Raw genomic sequence first — 20,239 nt, 5'->3', positions numbered from 1 at the left:
GGGGAAGGCTAAGTTGCTGCAAAGGTTAAAGTGGAGATGACACCATATTGTTTTCTTAGAAGTTAAAAAACAAAAAAACAGCTCCACATCAGGGCACTTTTTCAATTAAAGACAGGCAGCAAGGGCTTCAGAGCACCCTCACAGTGCTTTTTCCTCCAAATGTCAGGCTTCTCGTTTAAAAGAAAAGGGATGTTTTGGTCTCATCTCTCTCACAAACCTGAAAATCTGCTCATGCGTTGTACATCTGCAGATTCAAATTCAAAATGTTTCTAATTGGCTTCCATCATGTATCTCTTTTCTTCAAATCCATCAGTAGCTCTTATTATGTTTTCACCGCATCATATTTGCTGCTATCAAGGACCGAGTGCGTTGTTCAGGCAGGCCCCTATAGCAACAACAGACAACCTCAGGAACGGGTGTTCCCAAAAATCAGTTTCTTAGGACAAATGGAGCCAGTTCTACAACTAAAACTACAACATGAATGTGTTGTCAAGTCGAAAGCTGGTGAAAGGGCGGGATCCAAAGACCAAGCAAAGCTTTGAACAAATCTACTGCTGCACACACATCGCTGTGACACACCTGCTGCTGATCCTACGAAATGATTTAAACCAGTGAGGTGTTGGTCAGGAACTCGTGCCCTAGATCCAGCGGTTCCCACTGAAACTGTAAATCTTCAGTTTCCTTAAACAACTGGAAACCATAAATAAATAAACCATAAATAGTTGGACTATTTCAAGCTGCCAAACTGTTGGAGTTTTACCTACCACAGAGTGATGTGTGGTGTTTGAACTTCAATGTTCATCGTAAAGTCATGTCACCGACTGTTTGGCTCTCTTCTGCTCTGATGAGGAAACTATATCAGACTTTAGGAATGTTGGTTTTGATCCTTTTATGGAATTTGTTGACACTGAATCGGCAGATTTATCAGTTACCTGTGTTGCTACAGCATCGTTGCTCCGGTTGTTCGTAGTACTTGAGCCTAAACTTTCTGTGATACTTAAGAGTCAAAGTGCTGTTTTATTATTTAATAGATATTCATTTTTGCCTTTCTTTGCCATAGAGATTTAAAGAAACACGAGTAGGTTGTATTTCTATCAATTTAAAAAAAAAAGAACTGTCTGAAATCTGTTGAAGATGACTTGATTTCTGTATAACTTTTCCTGTACATTTTTAGTGGACACTCAAAGCTATGACACTGAATTAGTTTTTGGCATTCACAGCTTTTGGTTTGCTTTTTTACACGTCTGTGTGCATGAACTGCACATGCATATGAACTGTTTTCACCAGCTGCAGCGGCATAATATTTCTGGAAATAAACTCCTGCTCCTGGTGTTTGATATTTGACTTTTACGAACTTTGCCTTGCATCGCAAGCAGCCTGCAGCCTCTGTGTGAAACTGACACCAGGATGTGGACACTTGGAATCTGGTATGTGCCACACAAATTGCTCAGTAGTCAGAAGTGATCTTATGCAGCCAGCTTAGCCGGTTTCACGTTGCCAACGCCGATAAAAGGAAAACTTATCTGCAGCCGTGCAATCGTTTTGTTCGTTATCTCTTCAAATACAAAGCCACACACAACTTTGGAGCACTTCAGGGGGCAGTGACAGCTAATTGATCTCTGATTGATTGGTCCCTGAAGCATCTGTAAGGGGAGTGGATGCATGTTTCCCCCAAACCTGGAGCTCTACAGAGGTGCAAATAACTCAGGCCATCTGCTATAATTCAGCTTCATACAGTCATGTACTGTAGAGCCAATGAGCTGGACGGTTCCTCTACTCTATAGGCATGACATTCTTGATTTTTTTTTCCATTCTTGATCCTTGCTTTATTAGTTCTATAGTTCCCTTAACATAAGAAATAAAACAACCTATTAAGGCTTTACCAGTACTTTAGTTAATGTTTCGTATCCTGATGAGGACATCTGACTTCCAAACGACCATCTTTGATTTTATTTTTAGCCGGTCGGCAGATAAAAGCCAAGACAAAACCCAGAGTTTATGGAGTCGACATGCGACGACATTATTATGACTTGAGCTATTAACCAGCCAGCGGGCGTAATCTTCTGCAGTGCGTGTTTTGCCAACTTGGACCAGTTCGCCACATGACTGTTGACGATATTGTAGGATCAGTAACTTTGTCAAAAAAAAAAATCCCATTCAAGTACTTTTTTTTTTTAGTGTGTTTAGGGTTAATGTGGTCTGAGCTCTCAGGGAGTTTATCATCTGTAATATTGTGCTCCAAGGAATCTGAAGTACTTCAGAATAGAGGCAAACCCAGAGCAAAAAAAATTTGAGTGGTAGAGACCCCAGGCAATTGTGTCAGCTTGTGAAAAAAATGTAAATCTCCAAGATTTTAAATTGATTCTGAAGTCACAAACTCCCCGTGTTCAACATTCGATCTGCACTTTTCTCGATTGAATAAAGAGCTTAAATTATTCTTAACGGTCTGCCTTCTTTGTATGAGCATTTTACAGTGTCTCAGCCTTTTTGGAAACTCAGTTGCAAAACAAGAAGACCGGCTGAAGATCAAAGCAAATCCTGCACTTAAAAAGAGCTGCTCTAGTGTGACACGAAATCAAATGTACTACTGTATAAGGTCACCAGGTGGCAGTGTTGCCCGATCTCTTATTTTACCTGCAGTGCATCTGTGTTCACAAAGAACATGCACACACTTTAGAACAAATGTGTTTAATACAGACATTTTTGTCCTACAGAGAAAACCATTTAGATTAGAAAACAATTCATTTAGAGTTAGGACTATTGTCTAGGTTTACAAACAACACTCACTGAAACAGTTTCAAATAACAAATGCATATTAACAAAAGCCTACAGGAACTAGGGACTTTCATATTTGTGAGGAATCCAGGGGGGAAAAAAGGAAAGGATAGGCAGCTATTTTACAGATTTGGAGAGAGGAGGGGGAGGACACCGGCACAAAGGTCATTTGATAGATGTTGGGAGTAAATAAAATGAACTGCACGTGACTCAAAGGGCGGGTGTGTAGTGGAGCTGCTCTGTGTGGGAGGGTGCACTTATTTTCGTTGGGATAGAAAGCAAAAAGTTGCACCTTTTGGTCCGTTTGAAGCGTTCAAGTTGGGGTGAGCCCAGCCCCAACGCCCACCTCTCAGACATCAGTGACAGCTCGGTTCTGCTACAATGAGAAACGCTGTGCGTGTTGGCGGCTCTCCTGCAGCCTAAAAGTGTGCGCTTCTTGCACTGGTGCAGGTTTTCTTTGAGGGGTTTAACCACAATTTGTTTGGTACTGCAATTTCCAACTTTCTATTAACAGCCCTGGAATAAACATAGTCAAACCACATCCTGTCACTTACTCTCAACCATCTGAAATAGGAGCATCATGTCACTGAGAATCCAAATGATTCTTCTGGCTGATCTGTTTTTACAAAGTAGCATTTTTAATCACAGTTACACAGAGCTCAGGAGTTGTTTTAAGTCTTTGAGGTTTTCATGCTCCGAGTGCAGGCGGGACATTGGGACAGAGCTGTAGGTTGCGTCTATGAGGACGCTATCTTCTCCTCGTATGGAGACTCGTAGGCCTCCATGGGTGGGCAGGTGCACACGAGGTGCTGGTCGCCGTAGATGTCGTCGATCCTCGAGATGGTCGGCCAGAATTTCGTCTCGGGCCTTATGAAGCGCTGCGAGGCGAGAAGAAAACTTCTTAATCAGACTGCTATAAAAGCCCTTTTTGATGTTGAGGATAAAGTAAGATGGATCCCTCTCTATAAAGTTGTAAGACTCGCTCAGCTGGTAGATACTCTCTGAGACGCCTTCCAGTTTTATGAGGTTGTTCCCGAATGGAGCATCATTCCATTTGGGCTGAAGTGTCAGAGGCGAAACTGAATCAAAATTTTATTCATTTTCAGCCCAAAAAAAAAAAATCCACAAAATACATCCTGAGTTCTAGCTTTTCAGGAAGAGAGAGCCCCGTGGTGTGATGTGAGAAGAAGACGTCTTGGTTTTTTGCTCCAAGTTCGTTAACTTGTTTTAAAGACATCCTTGGTGTTGCTACACCAAATGGAGCTGTGCTTGTGAAATGATAATCAAAGACTTTGTGAGTGATACCTGAACGCATCCACTCAAATCCAACAGACGGACCAAAAACCGAACTGAACTGATGAGCGGCTGAAACAGATAACTGCTGTAAAAAGGCCTGTAGACGATTTAAAAAGCAAGGATGGAAACATCGATGCTAACGGTGACTCAAAGTCATGAGAGGGTGCCAGCGAGCGCAATAACAGGACCTCTAAGTCAAGTGTGGCCATCATTACATCCCTCTTGTTCCTGCCATCGCATGTCAAAATGTCTGCTGTGAAATAAATGGAGTAACGTCGGCCTTCTCTGTAATTGTTTGAGCACATGTCACGCTTCTTGCTTTTCACCACTGGAGGGAAAGGAGTTTTTACCCAAAGCTGCCAGACGCTACTGAACAAAAGGGTTAATTTGATGGCAGCAGAGTCGGTTAGAGGACCTGGTCTGAGGTTTGATCGCTTAGAGTAAATGACCGATTTAAATTCAACATGTAGGTCCTGGATGCGAGGAAACTCACCATTGGAAAAGCGGCATACTCCCTGGAGTACGGCCTGTCCCAGTTTGAGGAAGAAATGCATGCCAGAGAGTGAGGGGCCATCTGCACACAGAACAGCAGACATATGCAGCCATTAGGACCCAAGATGGCAGCGAACAGGCTACATGTCACAGAATTACACATCCGTCACGGCAATGCATTTTTTCCCATCCAAACCATACAAATCAAGCTGGCAGTGTACCTTGAGCGGGTTGATGCGGGAGTCCATCCTTCCCTCCTCGATGTCAGCGATCTCCTGTCGGATACCGAGCAGGGCGTCGCAGAACCGGTCCATCTCAGCCTTGTCCTCCGACTCGGTGGGCTCAATCATGAGCGTGCCAGGCACCGGCCATGACATGGTGGGTGCGTGGAAACCTAAACGGCAACATACAATAATGTTCTACCGCATACTGCGCAGCGGAGTTCCTGTTACAGGTGAAAGGGAACGCGTTTTAGTTCCACCTACCGTAATCCTGCAGCCTCTTTGCCACGTCGACAGCCTCGATATTAGCCGTCTTCTTGAACGGCCTCACATCCAGAATGAACTCGTGAGCAACAAAACCTGCTCGAAACAAAACAAGACGATTTTTCTTAACCATGAAGTTACGCGTCCTAAAATTAACAACAGACACATTTATTTGTAGAAACAGCACTTTACCTTTCCTGCCTCTGAAGAGGACTTTATAGTGGCTTTCCAGCCTCTTGGCCATGTAGTTGGCATTCAGGATGGCCATTTCTGTCGCATGAATGAGTCCTTTGGATCCCATCATCTAAACGCAGGGAGCAGAGAGTAACGTTAGACTTTTTTCCAACCATTTCTTAATATTAATATATTTGTGTATATTTTTTAATATTATATTTGTGTTTTTCCAGTCGGAATGGCACTCAGTACTACAGAAAGCGCCTCCTAAAGCTCTGCTCTGGAACCAGATCAGAACCTTTGTGTGTTCTGACACGTGAGCGTCACTGACGACCTGTGCTGACCTTGATGTAAGCCCATGAGATGGGAAGGATGGCGCTGGAGCCCCAGGGAGCAGCGCTGATGGTGCCCAGCGAGCTGCTGCTGTTGACCGACTGCATGGCGACCACGGGGTGGCTCGGCAGGAATGGGGCAAGGTGGGCTTTCCTGTGCAAAAAACACATGAGAATATCCAGTAAAATTCAGCGTTTAGAAATCAATCGACAAGAAACTCTAATTTCACAGATTATGAAAACAGTAAAACAATTTTTTTTAATGAAACTTACACTCCGATCGGGCCCATTCCAGGTCCTCCTCCGCCGTGAGGGATGCAGAAGGTTTTGTGCAGGTTCAGATGAGACACGTCAGAGCCGTAATCTCCAGGGCGACACAAACCCACCTGAGGCACAGGGCAAGGGAAAACATGCGAGGCTTTTGTGTTATACATTTGGGACTTATTAACAATGCATTCATGTGTACTTTCATGTTTTGTTTTACCCTATTTTTTAAACTTATAACTTTCAACTACAACTTTTTTTTTGTCCTTGATATCTATAATAGGCCGGCTGCTGCATATGAGGATGACGACAGAGTATCAAGCCCACATACAGGAAATTATGAGGGTTATTTCTATCATATTTAAGATGGTGTTGAGAATATTGTATATTAGCAAATGCATTATTGACAAAAATACAATGAAATGTTGAATAGAAATCAAATAGTGCACGTCGCAGCATAAAAGGAATCCTCTGCATCCTGTACAGACCAACAGTTATCCATTCACACACGTCCACGGACCCTCGCTGCTTCTTTCCAGTAACCACAGTCTCACCTGGGCGTTCATGTTGGCGCCGTCCAGGTACACCTGGCCGCCGTTTTTATGGATGAGGTCACACACGTCTCCTATATTTTCCTCGAAGACGCCAAACGTGGAGGGGTAGGTGATCATCATGGCTGCCAGGCTCGCCTTGTGTTTGTCCACCTGGAGGAAATTATCAATAAGATCAGATTTTACGAAACTACTCGATACTCATTGATCCCACCACTGACGATTTACTTTAATGATCATATGTGCAATAGCGTTTTACGGACAATTAGGAACAGCAATATAAAGATATTCTTATAGAAACTGGTTTGCCTGCCAGTGACTTAAAAAAATAATAAATAAACAAGGTTAAGTTAATATCAATCTGTATACAGAATCAAAATACTTAAACTTATATGTAGTCATCTTTACAACTTGATACATCAACCCCAAGTTAAAACAAGCTTGGTTACTCTACAAAGCGCCAACATTATCCAGCTCTCCTCACCAGGGCCTTGAGGTGCACTATGTCGATGTTGCCATCTTTGTCCACCTCCACCACCTGAACCTTCATGCCCGCCATCTGAGCGCTTGCTGGGTTGGTGCCGTGGGCAGATTTGGGGATTAGACAGACCTAGGTGTTCCCGACAGAAAGGGAACGCAAAGAGCATGGATGAGCCACAGAGATCATTTTCAATATGAGCCGATTGCGGCAAAACTCGAACCTCGAGGCAGATGATGATTTTACTCAGTTCAAAAAGGTAGAATTTCAAGATGTGTGTGAGAGGCAGGGGCAGCCAAAATATATTTAATTCAAAATCGAAAGTATGTTAGCAAGCAGGGACATGATCTCCTAAGTTGTAATACTGTAAAATGAACTATTAAACACATTTTAAGAGTACAAAAAAAAAAAAAAAAAAAAAAAAAAAGAGCTCAGTGTGAAGAAATACCAAAGTTAGTTTTGACCTACCAAGCATCCACCTCTGGTACTAATGAATAACCTGCCAGCAGGCCACTAATTGATTTTATCCCTTATTAGGATGACACTTCAGGCATTTTGCAACGCAGGAAAAGTGGGGCAGTTAGACCTGCGGGTCGGCCAACACTTACATCTGACCAACTGTGAAAGTCTTAAACATCCAAATATGGAATCTTGAAAGCAGGTAGCCTATAGTCGGATCTCGCTGCTCTCAGCCCATTTGTTTGCACAGTTGTCAGTTTGGACCTTGACTGTTACCAGGTATCAGCGCCACTATCTAAGATGTACTTATGAGGAAGCAATTAAAAACAAAAGGCCATTACACTGCGAGAGAAAAATTCTCGAGTCAGCCATTCTTTAATCGGAGTTGGGAGCCTTATCTCCGCTTGTCCTCGAGCTACTATCAATCAGCATGTCAGGGTATTGAAGGAATTTTCAACAAGGATATCTAAAACATGTTCATCGGTTATGTCAAAGCGACCTGTTGTAGCAGCGTAGAATAAACCCAATCGTCAGACGCTCAAACTGATAGAAGTTACATAGCGTGGCTTCCAGGCCAATGCCCTACATTAACCTCCCTCAGTAGGGATCAGTGAGTCAGCATTATCTAGGAAACTAGTGGCGATAAATCATCTGTGCATATCAACCATGCAAGTCTTGTCAGAGCAGCCTTTAGTCTTCCAAAACGGTTTCACTTTTTTTTTCCACGCCAGCTGAAGAATCATTTCCCATTTATCTTGAGCCACAGGTTTGCACACATTGGGCTCTTAAATTTCTCCCTTTTGGGTAGAGAACAGTGCAAACGATGAAGTTAAGAGTGACGCTCAAATTCTTGCTTAGATCAAGATGGGACGAGAGATATATAGAGAGATATTCATGTCTGCGAGTTAAACGTTACGCGGAAGCCGGGAAAGATCAGCTCATCTCAGGATATCCTGGCTCCGTCTAAAGAAATCAAAATCCCACCAACTGCCAACCCATTAAATCCAAATATTTGAGCAAGACCTTTTCATCTGCAGTAAACCAAACAAGAGCAGAACTTGCGTCTGTTTTTGAACAAGTGTTTCAATGTTTCTGCAAAGCAAAGCCACTAGTTTTCTCGGTGTGTATTGTGTGCACGTCTGCGTTGGCCCTGTGATGGATTAGCGGTCTTTCCGGGGTGCATCCTGCCTCTCACCCAAAAGGTATCTGGGTTAGGTGCCAGCCCTCTCAATTAATCCAATTTGTGTTGGCCATATCAAAGGCTATCAAATCTACACATTAACTTGTGCACATTGAGAATGATTTTTGTCTGACAGCAGACCAATTAGACCATTATTTATTTCCACATTACTCAAGCACACTTACACTTCTTGAGCTCTCCCCCTTTGAGTTCAGGTAGGCTTTTATGGCTGCCAGGCCAGCATATTCTCCTTGAGCGCCACTGTAAAACAAGGCAAACATACTGCGGTCATGCATCCTTCACACTTGACCTCTTTATAGTCCAAAGAACAGTCTACAGACATTACCAAAAGAGGAGAAAGAGACTGGATTAAAAGCTAGCTGCACGACAAGTCTCTTTACCAATGCTGCCGATAACAGCAGAGGTGGGTGTGGACTTTATCAGGTGAAACGAAAAGAATTTTCATGAAAAGAATAAAACCTTTCACTTTCAACATTTGATATTGGTTTATGGTTGGTCCATTTGCAAATCAATGAATTCTGTTTTTAATTCACATTTTACAGTGTCCCAACTCTTTTGGAATTTGGGGTTGTAATATTATCTTCTGCTCAGTTCACATTAATGATACCACCAAGTCATTTTCTCTTTATTCGTTTAGGGAAAATAGTCTAAATGCACTCTGTGCATTACAAAACCTGACCTTGACCTGGTGCTCGAAAGCTGTGACATCATTCATGGCACCTGAAAGCGCCCATTACAATGAGCCCATAATTCTCCGTATACAACTCCCTAAGTAGTCAGTTGGGATTAGTGAGTGACTGTGAGTTAGGGACTCAGCATTTGTTTCATGACAAAAGTTGTTTTAAAAGTTCAAAAGTTGTGCGTTTTAATTGGGACGTCATCTAAAACAAAACCCCTTGTGGGCATCAGTGATATTGCACGTTGAGGCATTTTCCCAATAGCTTCATTTTTCAGACTCGCTGGTGACGTTCAGCATATATATATATATATATATATATATATGCCATCATATCATCATGCCCATCTATAACCATCAGATCTATGAAGTGGAGCAAGTTGCTGAGTATGTTGGTTCTAAAAAGCTTTCATCGAAGCCAGTTTGGTGAATTAACCATCATTACCAGTGTTGATTTTTGCTCCTCTTTTAAGGGTGAAATACTCTCCATGTCTGGTATTACCATATGTTAAACCTGATGTGTTTTTTTTTAATCATTATTAAAGAAGCCTCCATTGTTGATGTCACATCTTAAACGTGCCCTCTACAAGATCCAAATCATCTTTTCTTGGACGCCAACACCAGGGAGGATGAATTTAGCCAAACAAGAAGGTAAGCCGACTTGCAAGGTAAACAAATGCTTGTAATATGTCCCTCTCTGGGCCAAAATGGTGTAATATCAAACCAAATTTGGCTTCCCCCGACCAATTATGCTAGCATAGATTTAACCAGTTATATTTTATCAACTAAAAGCAAAATTTCTTTAGAGCCAAACATCACAAGTGAGGAGTTAATGGGTTTAAAATAACTTTATGATGTAGGGCAGCAGTTAAAATAAGAACTGTAGTGTCAAATGTTCGTAAACATGTGCCTTTGCTGCTGCGGTATTCGGGTTCATGGTCTCACCTGTTTGGCTGGAAGGAGATCTTATCATAGCCCGTCAACTCGCAGAGGTCTCTCTCCAGCTGCTTGAAAAGTTTCTGATAGCCTTCTGCTTGATCCAGGGGCACGAAGGGGTGGATGTTGGCAAACTCTCTCCAGGTGATGGGCTGAAAGAGGAGACAGCAGTGACAGAACTCCACTTTCCAATACCACATCATGTTAAACTTAACTCATGAAAGAGCTGCTTGACAAGAATTTACTGTAAAGGTAGCTGGCCCGACGACTACGGGTTTAAAAAAAAAATAAATAAATAAATAAATAAATTATGTAAAACCTTGTGTGAGAATTTCCAGACAAACCGATGAACTTACCATGAGCTCTGAGGAACTGTTAAGCTTCATGGTGCAGGAGCCCTGAGGAGAAAAAACTATTTACTCCCACTTTACTTCAGTTTACAGCATAATAATCTCAGCTGTTTGCAAATCAAAGCATGTCGCTCAGATATGTTGTTGGAACTAACCAGTGGTATCATGCTGTGCACCAGGGAGATGTCTTTGTTCTCCAGGCGCTTCATGTATCGCACAATGTTGGTCTCAGAGTGGTAACTGAAGAAGAAGATCAACCAAACACAGAGCACAAGTTTCAACCGAGCTCCTCTCATTCTGGGAGGCCAAAAGCCACTATGTAACAGATTTTAAATCTAGCAAATGCATTATTGGGTTGGTTGAATAAGCATTTTTTACCTAACCAGGTGTCGTAGATCATGTCAGAGAATCAACAGTACTTGAACATTAGAAGTCTTGATAAGAGGACTGACTTTATTGCACTAATAAAGATTAAGTGTTCCACTTTTAGAAACAAAGAGAGACGCGTGTTGACCCTTCACACCGCTATTTTAGCATCTACCGAAGAAGATATTAGAACGGCAGGGATCGGTTAAAATTCAGAGCACTTCACTTAACTCTTGCTTTAACCGCTTTAATACCAGTGGCATAGGAGGAGCAGCCACGAATGATGCCAGACAACAAAAACCGAAAGCTGAATTTTATTTACCAGCTCAGACATCTCGTAGAAACCAGTGACCGTACTAAGTCATAGCACATCGTTATTGTGTGCAGCAGTGTTGAAAATAAACTGAGAACCAACCTGTTGAAGACCTGGTGTGTGAGGAACTTGCTTGTCCTTTTGAAAGGACTTCCCATGATCCCCTTCACCCGCTCGCCCATCTTTTCTGCAATCAACTCCTGGAAATGTCAATAGAAATTACCTTCAATCCATGAAGTAACTGTAAGTCACAATGCTTTAGGGGTGGAAACATTAAATCACGACAGAAATAAGTGTAAGTATCAACGTACAGCTGAAGACTCGCAGCCAAAGACCCAGAGCAAGTCATCCAAGTCCCTCTCAGTCACCGTCTCATCCAATGACACGCCAAGCTGGTTGTTCAGAGTCAAGAAAAGACATTTTTATCATTTAAAAAAAAAAAAAAAAAAAAAAAAAAAAAAAAAAAAAAAAAAAAAAAAAAAGCTTAACTTTTCTTCCAAAATACAAAGCAGAACAATTACAAAACATGGTTGCCTTTTGTCTAATTGGTGACAATTAGTTCGGTCATATCCGTTTCAATATATCTGAAACGAACTCCACAGTCATCTATATAGAAGATAAATCAGCCTGGATTTTATTTGTTACGCCACCCTCTAAAAGTTGCCTAAATATTTTCCTGCATATCCAACAGCAGGATTGTAAATCTAATCTTGCCGGGCAGTCAGACTTTTGAATCCGTAACGCTCCACCTTGTTGACTCATGTGTTAGGACTAATCAGTCCAGTGAGGACCGCGGGAGGACTAATGATTAGCCATTCAGTGCCACGAGCAGCACAATCAGCACTGCAAAGGAGATACAATTGTTTTCAAGTGATTAGTTACGAAAGACGAAATTAAGTTTGATAAGTATTACTTTTGAATATTTGAATAATGAGGGCATGCATCATTTATTCTGAGGTTGCTTTGGTTTTATGGTTTATAGATATGCAGAGTTTTTAAATGACAAAACTGATTTTTTTTTAATCAAATAGCATTTTAACCCCCCCCTTTGAATTTGATGTCATTATCCTGTTTAGTCAATATGAAGTTTGGACATCAAAGGCAAGTCACGTCTTGAAAGATCATCATACTGACCACTCCCTCAGAGTATACTCGCAGGTTTAGCTCCCTCTGCACAGCTCTCTCCAAGATGTCTTTGGCAGCCACGCTACAGTTTATTTTCAGCGTGTCAAAGAACATCTCGCTGTGCAGCCGGTGTCCTGCTCTCTTCAGACCTGAAACGGAGAGTAGGAGGGAACTGCTTAATGCGCATTTGGGATGCTGAAATTGGTCAGAATTATTTACAAAAAAAATTACCCAATATTCTATATCCTTGAGTTCTAACCTTTATCAACATCATCTTTTTATATTCATTGAATAATGAACATCCCATAATGGCAGTTTGTAGTTCCTCAGACTGAATTCCAGTAAAATTTAGAAGAAAAAGAAAATGCGTGTACAATTTTACCCTCAGCGAGGATCAGGGCAGCGTTGTGTGTCCTCTCAGCAATGTGTTTAACTCCCTGGGGACCATGATACAGAGCGTACATGGCAGCCATGTTTGCAAGCAGAGCCTAAGGGGATAAAGAGAACATGGAATGGACAGGGGGGGGGAATAGGTCATTTACATGCAAAATGAAACAGCAGCTACATGATTGACAGTCCAAACTCTCATTAATTTTTTTCTCACACATTCATTAACCACAAAAATGAACAAAATGGTTTTACCTGTGCAGTGCAAATATTGCTGGTTGCTTTGTCCCTGCGGATGTGTTGCTCTCTGGTCTGCAAAGCGAGACGATACACCTCCTTACCGGCTGCATCCCTGAAACATCCAAACATCTTTTTTCCAACTTTCCACCCATGGGTTTAATTCTCAAAAAAGTTGCCTTTCTGATCCACGAGCACAGTTTTCTCTAACCTGGTCACTCCCACCATTCTGCCAGGCATCATCCGGACCAGGTTGTCCCTCACTGCAAAGAAGGCAGCGTGTGGACCACCGTAGCAGAGAGGAACCCCAAATCTCTGAGAGCTGCCCAAAGCGATGTCAACTCCAAACTCTCCGGGGGGACGCAGCACGCACAGGGCGAGCAGGTCACTGGCACAGCAAGCCAGGGCCTGCGCGGATGGAAAGAAAGAAAATGGACAACTGTGGTGAGTTATGTCGTTCATTAACTGCATATGGTTACAGACAGATGAGTAGCAATGTATTCATTAAGAGTGCACAGAGTTATTTCCTCTGTCCAGTTATACAACTGTGTCAGTGAAACTTTAAGCTGAGCAGCAGTGATCAGAATGACTCTCGTGGATGGGATTTGGATTCGGTTTTAAGTACCGACTGATGACCCTTTTTTTTTGCACCGCTTTTTGCTTTTTTTTTTTTTTTTTTTTTTTTTTTAAACAGTTGATGGCGACATTCATTTTACCCTTTTCCTCTTTTTATTCTGTTTTTAATCTCTAGACTGTGCACCACTTTGGGTGGCCTGGGAGGTTGTTAATGTGCTATATAAATAAACGTGTCCTTGATAAAGACACTTTATTACCCAAAGAAGATGATAAATCAATTTGTTTGCAGGCACCAATTTTAAATCTCCACACGGAACAAAGAATACATGCTATAGACCCCATTTATCTTAGTAAGCCATCTTTTCTTCTTTCACATCTTTGTTACTACATGCAGACTTGCCTAAAAGACTTGTACCTGTTGTAGGGGGTCAAAGGTCTCTTACCCCTCCCTTGTGAGCCCGGTCCACGAGGGCAGTGAAGTCTTCCACTCTGCCATCGGTGTCTGGATACTGAAAGAGAACACCACTCACATCCTTCCCGCTGAAGTCCATCTCATGAGGCAGTTTCAGTTCCGTTTTGACTCCAATGTAGCTGAAAACAACAGTGAAAATGTGATGTTCATCAGATGTAGCAGGAATACGAGCATATAAACTGTACATGCAAACACTGAGCTCTTCAATGTTGCACCACAGTAAATGGATGCTTCATTTTACAGTTGTGGTACATGTAGCAGTTTTGTTTCGTCTTTGCTGTTCACGCACATGATTTCAATAGGAGCTTGAGCGCATTTGTGATACATACTTGGCTCTGGTCTGTACTACAGCAATGGTTTGGGGATGGCAGCGCGGGTCAATGAAGAAGGTTCTTTTTTTGTTCTGTCTGCAAGAAGGAAACGACACAGATAACTGAGGAATCTGTAACCAGGGCAAAACATGTGAAGCTTCAGATAACATTCTGAGCATCAAAGATTGCTGTGCAACTTCAGCCATTTGTTTGCAGTCAGCAGCTGAGTGTAAATACCTGTGGCAGAGCTGCATGGCCTCAGCAGCCGCCGTTCCTTCGTCGAGCAATGAGGCGTTGGACACCGGCATACCCGTGATGTCACAGATCATGGTCTGGTAGTTGAGGAGAGATTCCAGGCGACCCTGGGAGACCTCGGGCTGGTAGGGCGTGTACTGAGTCACCCTGAGGACAAAAACCCACAATGAATCAACAGAACGAGTTTGGACACCAGGACAATGGCCCAAAGTCGATGCTGTTCAAGGAAGCGGGACGGGACAGAGGAATACATTGTATGTCTCCTCAGGTCCGGCCTGGAAGTTGAGAAAAAAAAAAAAAGCATGTGCAGGGGTGGCTGATTTGGATTTGTGTGAAAGAAAATCTTGTTCAGCAGAAGGCTGGAGAGATGCACATCATCCGTTCTCACGAGTCTTTTAGAGTCATGTCACAAGGCCTCCAATTAAAGGCACGTTACTCAGCACCAGAGTAATGAGTAGCCCAAACTATTAAATAAACATGACTGATCATCTGTGATGGCATAACAAGAATCCAGCTCACACCACTAACATTCCCGTGAGGTTTCTGCGGGTGTAGGAAGGCACTCACCAGCCTGCGTTCTCCAGGAGATTACGCTGGATGGGTGGCGGAACCGAGCAGTTGTAGTAACCCATCCCGATGTAAGACCTCCAGACTTTGTTCTTTGACGCAATCTTCTGCAGAGCCTCCAGAACCTCATTTTCACCTGCAAAAATAAACCATGTTTTTAGTTTTATGTTTGACAAACACGAGTTATTGTGCTACAAGTGCCGGTTTCCTGTTGCTTTGTATTTTCTAACCGCAGCCAGCATAGAAGAGCGATAATTTGCCCAGCAGTGCATCTTTTCCTGCGTTTTCTGAACCTGAAATCATCTTTGAATGAAAAAGTAGAACAGTAGAGTTTACAGTAATGTCACGCAAGATGTCTCAGATGTTCTGATGAACAGCACCGTGCCTCTCATGTGAGAAGCTGAGTGGATCACAGGATAAAGGCAATCAGAGCGGCGTGCGGCCAGTCGGAGGTGCTTAACACAGCTGGAGATGCAACAATTAAGCACTTAAGTCAACTGTATTACAGTCTAAGCTCAGATTCATCGACATGGGTAAGATTTGGTAGTTCCGCACCTAAATTGAGAATATCCAGAAAGCAATGTTTTGGTATAGGGGAAGGGACACACCCGGCAGTTAAACTGATGATTAAAGTTATTTCTGTCCAATCTAACATACAAGAATCGCTCTTCCACAAAGACAAAGCCCAAATGCTTTCTCTCCTGATGTTTAGCTTCAGTCTCAGTGCTGTAAGGCCGCTCTGCCAGTGAACAACCAGCCCCTGAGATTCTTCTGGCTTTCCTGGCTGCCTAGCAACTCCAAGGAATTGACAATACCACCCCCGTCTTTACCGAGAGCACTGACCACTCCTGTGTTCAAAAAAGAAAGATAACTCTAGTCCTCTGTGGCGAGAGAGAATATAGCCAGTGTCCAAGTGGTTATTTACAGCTTCTTCAAAAAAGGGAGACGAGGCACACTGAACTGACAGTGTTTATAGGCGGCCTATTTGCCAAAATCATTACAAAAAAATTTAACATTTGAGAGATTGCCTGTACATTTAGAGTGAGCGGTTTGTGGATTTATCTCTTTTTATTTTGCGAGTTTGTTTTAAGAAGAAGGACTGCTTTCCCATGGTCCCAGAGTTGTGCAGGCAAAAAAAGCCTGATTCAGAACCATCCAGGAGGTCTATTGTTGAAGAGCGAATCCCTCCCTGGCTTTGCAAACTGAAGCCCTTCAAAGCTGAACAAGCAGAAAACCAGCACAGCCTCCAGTTTATTCCTTCAGCATGGCCTGCTGCATTATGAAACCCTACAGAGTCGGAGGAGGGGCCAACACAAGGGCAGATAAAAGTAGCTGGGGTCAGAGAAAACTACAAAAGGTGCCCGATTGATCAGTAAATTCTGATAGACTTTTCTTTTCAAAAGTTCTTTCTTTTCGGCATTTGTCGTGTTCGAACAAACCGGAATCAATAAAGCTTCTGCAAAGGCGTTCAGTCAGCATATATCAAGGAGCATACAATTATAATTACACAAAATATGAAGAAAGTCTGCGCTTTGGTTGCATGTTAATTCAGTGTGGATTGTGATTCATTACCATTAAACACAAAAATAATCTGCTAAAACTGTATCATAAGAGTGTAAATGCTTTAACTGAAGCATGACTCCTGAGGATTCACTGCATCAATTCACCCTGGATTCCTGCAGTTCCCCTTTATCCGGTGACCGAGTCACTACCACTTAATGCGATTGTTTCACAAAAGAAAAAAAAAAAAAACACAAACACAGAGACAAAAAAACAAAACAAACAAGCCAATGTTGACTTTTATGTTACTAAAATCCAACAAACCTGATCACATATCAGTTTATTCACTTTATTGAGTCGTTTCTGAAGGAAATTAATTAACATTCTTTGAGTTTTTTTTATAATGATCTGACAACATACGCAACCAGAATTCATGGTACGCCCCACATTAAAGCCTCATGAGTAGAACATTACTCTGTAATAGGATGTGAACCTTTTTTGTTACCAAAAAAAAACTTTTTGACTTCAGTCATAATAAATAGATATTTTTTTCCTGGGGGGGGCTTTAGGCCATTACTCAGACAAACAAGCAGTTTATCTCCACCTGAGGCTTTACACCCTACTGAGCGGCATTGTTCATCGTTTCCAGACGACTGAGGCCCTGGTTAATAATGAACAAATCAAATAATGTGTTGATCAAGGAAATAAACATTGATTGAAGCACACAACATTGCCAGGCCACGAGGGCAACTTAACAAATGTGGTGACTTACACATGATCATAATTAGTAAAAAAGGAATACAGCTAATTGTGTTTAAACAGAAGCCCGATTGTTTTTGAATGCTTTTACTTACAACATGACAGCAAAAATGGTGTTTTCGTATGCAAGAAATGTATGATTTGCATATGAAAACACGCGTTGTTTATGCATTCAATCGTCATTTATTCCTCTTACAAGCATCTTAAAGAATTTGGCAAAAGCCATTTATTGTCATTGTGTGCTGGCCCTGCTCATTAATCAGTTTTCCTCTTAAATCAGCCCACACAATCTCGTGGAAAAGGAAACATGCTGAATTGTATATTAAAAAGCACACACATCCAGGCCAATCTCATGCAAAACATCACTGAAGTCACCTTATTAGGAACCCCCTCGGCTGTGATGTAACGTGAACGCTTCAACCAGATTGAACTGGAGCTAAAGGCTAAACTTCACACTCCAGTTGCCATCCTATGAGCATCGGCTTCCCATCAGGAGATTGGTGCCGCTCGCCGAGTTTCGCGAAAACAACTCCAAATATGTTCAAAGGAAGACTTAACCGGGGAGAGCGCTCCACGGCGCACAATAGAGGTCCAACCTACATTTCAGCCACTCACTTGGCTTCATTATAACGCCCGTTAGATGAGGGGGGACACAACCGTGCAGACTAACGGCTGCTGAGTGGGATAAAAAAAAAAAAAAAAAGGAAAAATTTGAAGTCCAATTTTACGATTTTACGGTTAGGTGACAAAAGTGTTGAGCCAAAAATGAAGCCAAACTTACAGATTGGATCATCCATCTTCAAACTCCGCTGCATACAGATGGAGGCTGGAACTGTGTTTTCGATCAACTGGTCGACTGTCTGTGAACAAAATGCATTCCCACTGAACAACAGCGTCAACAGATCTTACGAGTTTAGGGGCTAAAAATCTACATTTGTCCCTATGGACACTCGATAGAAACGAAAGCGTGCATTTGCGCCCATTTTGGGGGGGGGGGGGGGGCTGTAGAGCTTACCTCGAGTCCCAGAACATCCAGCATTTCTCTCTTCTCCCTCTCACCTGGACCGATGTGCCTCTCTGCAAAATCATCGTGTCTGGGCAGAATTCTGTCGATCTGTCTGGAGGAGACAGGTGCCGACGTCCTCAGACCCCGGGCCGCTGTTGTTAGGGACGCTGAGCTGAGTCGGGTCCTACACTGAAGTTTCCAAACCACGCGGCTCTTTTCACTCAGACGCCTGCACTGTGCGCTGGGATTCACCGACTTGGCCAAAAGGACCTTCCAGGACTTGGCGCAGCTCTGCATCTCTGATTCGCTTTGCGAGACAAGTCTGCCGACACCGTAGAAGCCTTTTTTTGTCCCTCCGCTCGGAAGTGATTCCCTCCACTGAGAGATCCTCGCTGGGGGGATACTACCAACTCCTTTAAACTGCAGAGTTTTATACAATTGAACAGTTGCACAAGAGCGAACCAATCAGCGCGGAGATGCTGCGTGACGCAGTGTCGAGCCCAAATGAAACAGCTGCTAAACTTTCTCACGTGCCACACTTCCATTGACCAAAAGAAGTAATAAGTGGAGAGACGTATCACATCAGAGATGGTTCAGCAGCCGGTTTCAAAGTCCCAGGTGTGAGCGGACTTTAACCAACGGCGCGATGTGCCCTCTGATAACATGTGAGGTCACCACGGTTTAAAAGTGTCCTGGCAATGAGAATGATAGCAAGATTTAACCCCACCTGCCGCCGAAGTGGCTGATGTTTAACACTGTGGCTTGTCTAGTCCCATTTTGCAGAACAAAAACCTGTTATGTGGAGCACTGTGGAAATATGTTCAGCTTCATTTCCTTAAATTCTGCTTCCAGACTTTCTAGATATCCTTTAAAGTGGTATTGAGGAACCGCTCCTCAGATTTTCTGATAGTTTTTCTTTGGACACCGGCCACTATTTTTTCCTCCATTTCCAGTCCAATCCTTGTACCTGACATTTCTCCAGGAATGTGCTTGCTAAGTCTCTTAACTGCAGTGAACGATTTAGTCACATAATAGAACCCACATTGTGTCTACACATAATTTAGCAAATGATCCATTTCAAATTGTATATTTAGGCACTTTGTTTCGAGCTGCCTGTTGTAAAGATGCATTGTTTGTTCCCATTTTTTCGCTGCATTTACAAAAAATATCAAAGATAACACAAAGTTTGACAGCCATTTAAAAAGCAACATATTTTTGCACCAACATGGTGGTTCTAAATGAGCTCTTAGCTGGAAACTTGGCATATTTCAACATGGTGTGCAGTGTGTCCTTGAAAGATTTGGAGGCATTGAGATGCATCCGGACCTTTAGGTTGATCCATCTACTGTTTACTGGGGCTTCATCAGAAATGGTCTCCATGGAAGGGTGGCTGTCAAGAAGCCATTCATAAGGAAGGGAAACGGGGAGGCTGAGCAATGCCAAATGACACAAAAAGTGGACTGAAAATCAGTGGGAACAGGTCTTATGGATCAGCATCATTGAAGCAGTGTGGGATCATCTTGACAGAGAACGGAACAAAAGAAAGACAACATCCAAAGAAGAGCTTTGGGATGTCCTTCAAGAAGCCTGGAGATATATTCCTGAAGACTACTTACAGAAATGACAAGAAAGCTTGTCTCAGAGGCTAAGTTGAAGAATAAAAGTGGTCATAACAAATGTTGACTTTGCAGCTTCTTAGAATTGCACAGTCGGTGTTTTTGTCTGATATACTGTATTTCCATTGTACCTTTGAATAAATTGTTGCGTCAATATCTTGTTGTGCTGGCAACATAACAAGGAATGATGGGTGGCTCAGAACATTTGCACAATACTGTATGAAATGAAAACATAAAGCCATGCCAACCTGGATTTGCCTGGATTTAAACTCTTTCTTTC

General features: G+C 42.5%; 1 protein-coding gene across 1 annotated transcript; it reads right to left on the bottom strand.

Moving 5' to 3' along the window:
• Positions 1–2,672: 2,672 nt before the first annotated feature.
• On the bottom strand, positions 2,673–18,726 carry gldc (glycine dehydrogenase (decarboxylating)). The gene is made up of 25 exons (XM_075468963.1): positions 18,353–18,726; positions 18,119–18,197; positions 15,079–15,214; positions 14,494–14,658; positions 14,275–14,352; positions 13,917–14,064; positions 13,109–13,305; positions 12,916–13,012; positions 12,656–12,761; positions 12,283–12,422; positions 11,460–11,540; positions 11,251–11,348; positions 10,625–10,709; positions 10,476–10,517; positions 10,129–10,271; positions 8,672–8,747; positions 6,854–6,979; positions 6,373–6,522; positions 5,828–5,940; positions 5,567–5,708; positions 5,241–5,352; positions 5,049–5,144; positions 4,785–4,957; positions 4,565–4,645; positions 2,673–3,653 (listed from the first exon to the last, which is right to left on the bottom strand). The coding sequence occupies exons 1-25, from the start codon at positions 18,638–18,640 to the stop codon at positions 3,513–3,515; spliced, it is 3,093 nt and encodes a 1,030-aa protein (XP_075325078.1). The 5' UTR covers positions 18,641–18,726; the 3' UTR covers positions 2,673–3,512.
• Positions 18,727–20,239: the final 1,513 nt, after the last annotated feature.

This window comes from Odontesthes bonariensis, chromosome 6, assembly GCF_027942865.1.
Source record: "Odontesthes bonariensis isolate fOdoBon6 chromosome 6, fOdoBon6.hap1, whole genome shotgun sequence".
NCBI classification, from domain to species: Eukaryota; Metazoa; Chordata; class Actinopteri; order Atheriniformes; family Atherinopsidae; genus Odontesthes; species Odontesthes bonariensis.
The sequence above is the reverse complement of the archived record's forward strand: the minus strand, read 5'-3'. Positions and strand labels throughout refer to the sequence as shown.

Coding starts and splice junctions, on each gene's coding strand:
- gldc (XM_075468963.1), bottom strand. CDS start 18,640: ATGCAGAGCTGCGCCAAGTCCTGGAAGGTCCTTTTGGCCAAGTCGGTG. Junction 5,145..5,240: donor CCTCTTCAGAGGCAGGAAAG/GTAAAGTGCTGT, acceptor TGTTTCGAGCAG/GTTTTGTTGCTCACGAGTTC. Junction 3,654..4,564: donor AGTATGCCGCTTTTCCAATG/GTGAGTTTCCTC, acceptor CTCGCCTCGCAG/CGCTTCATAAGGCCCGAGAC.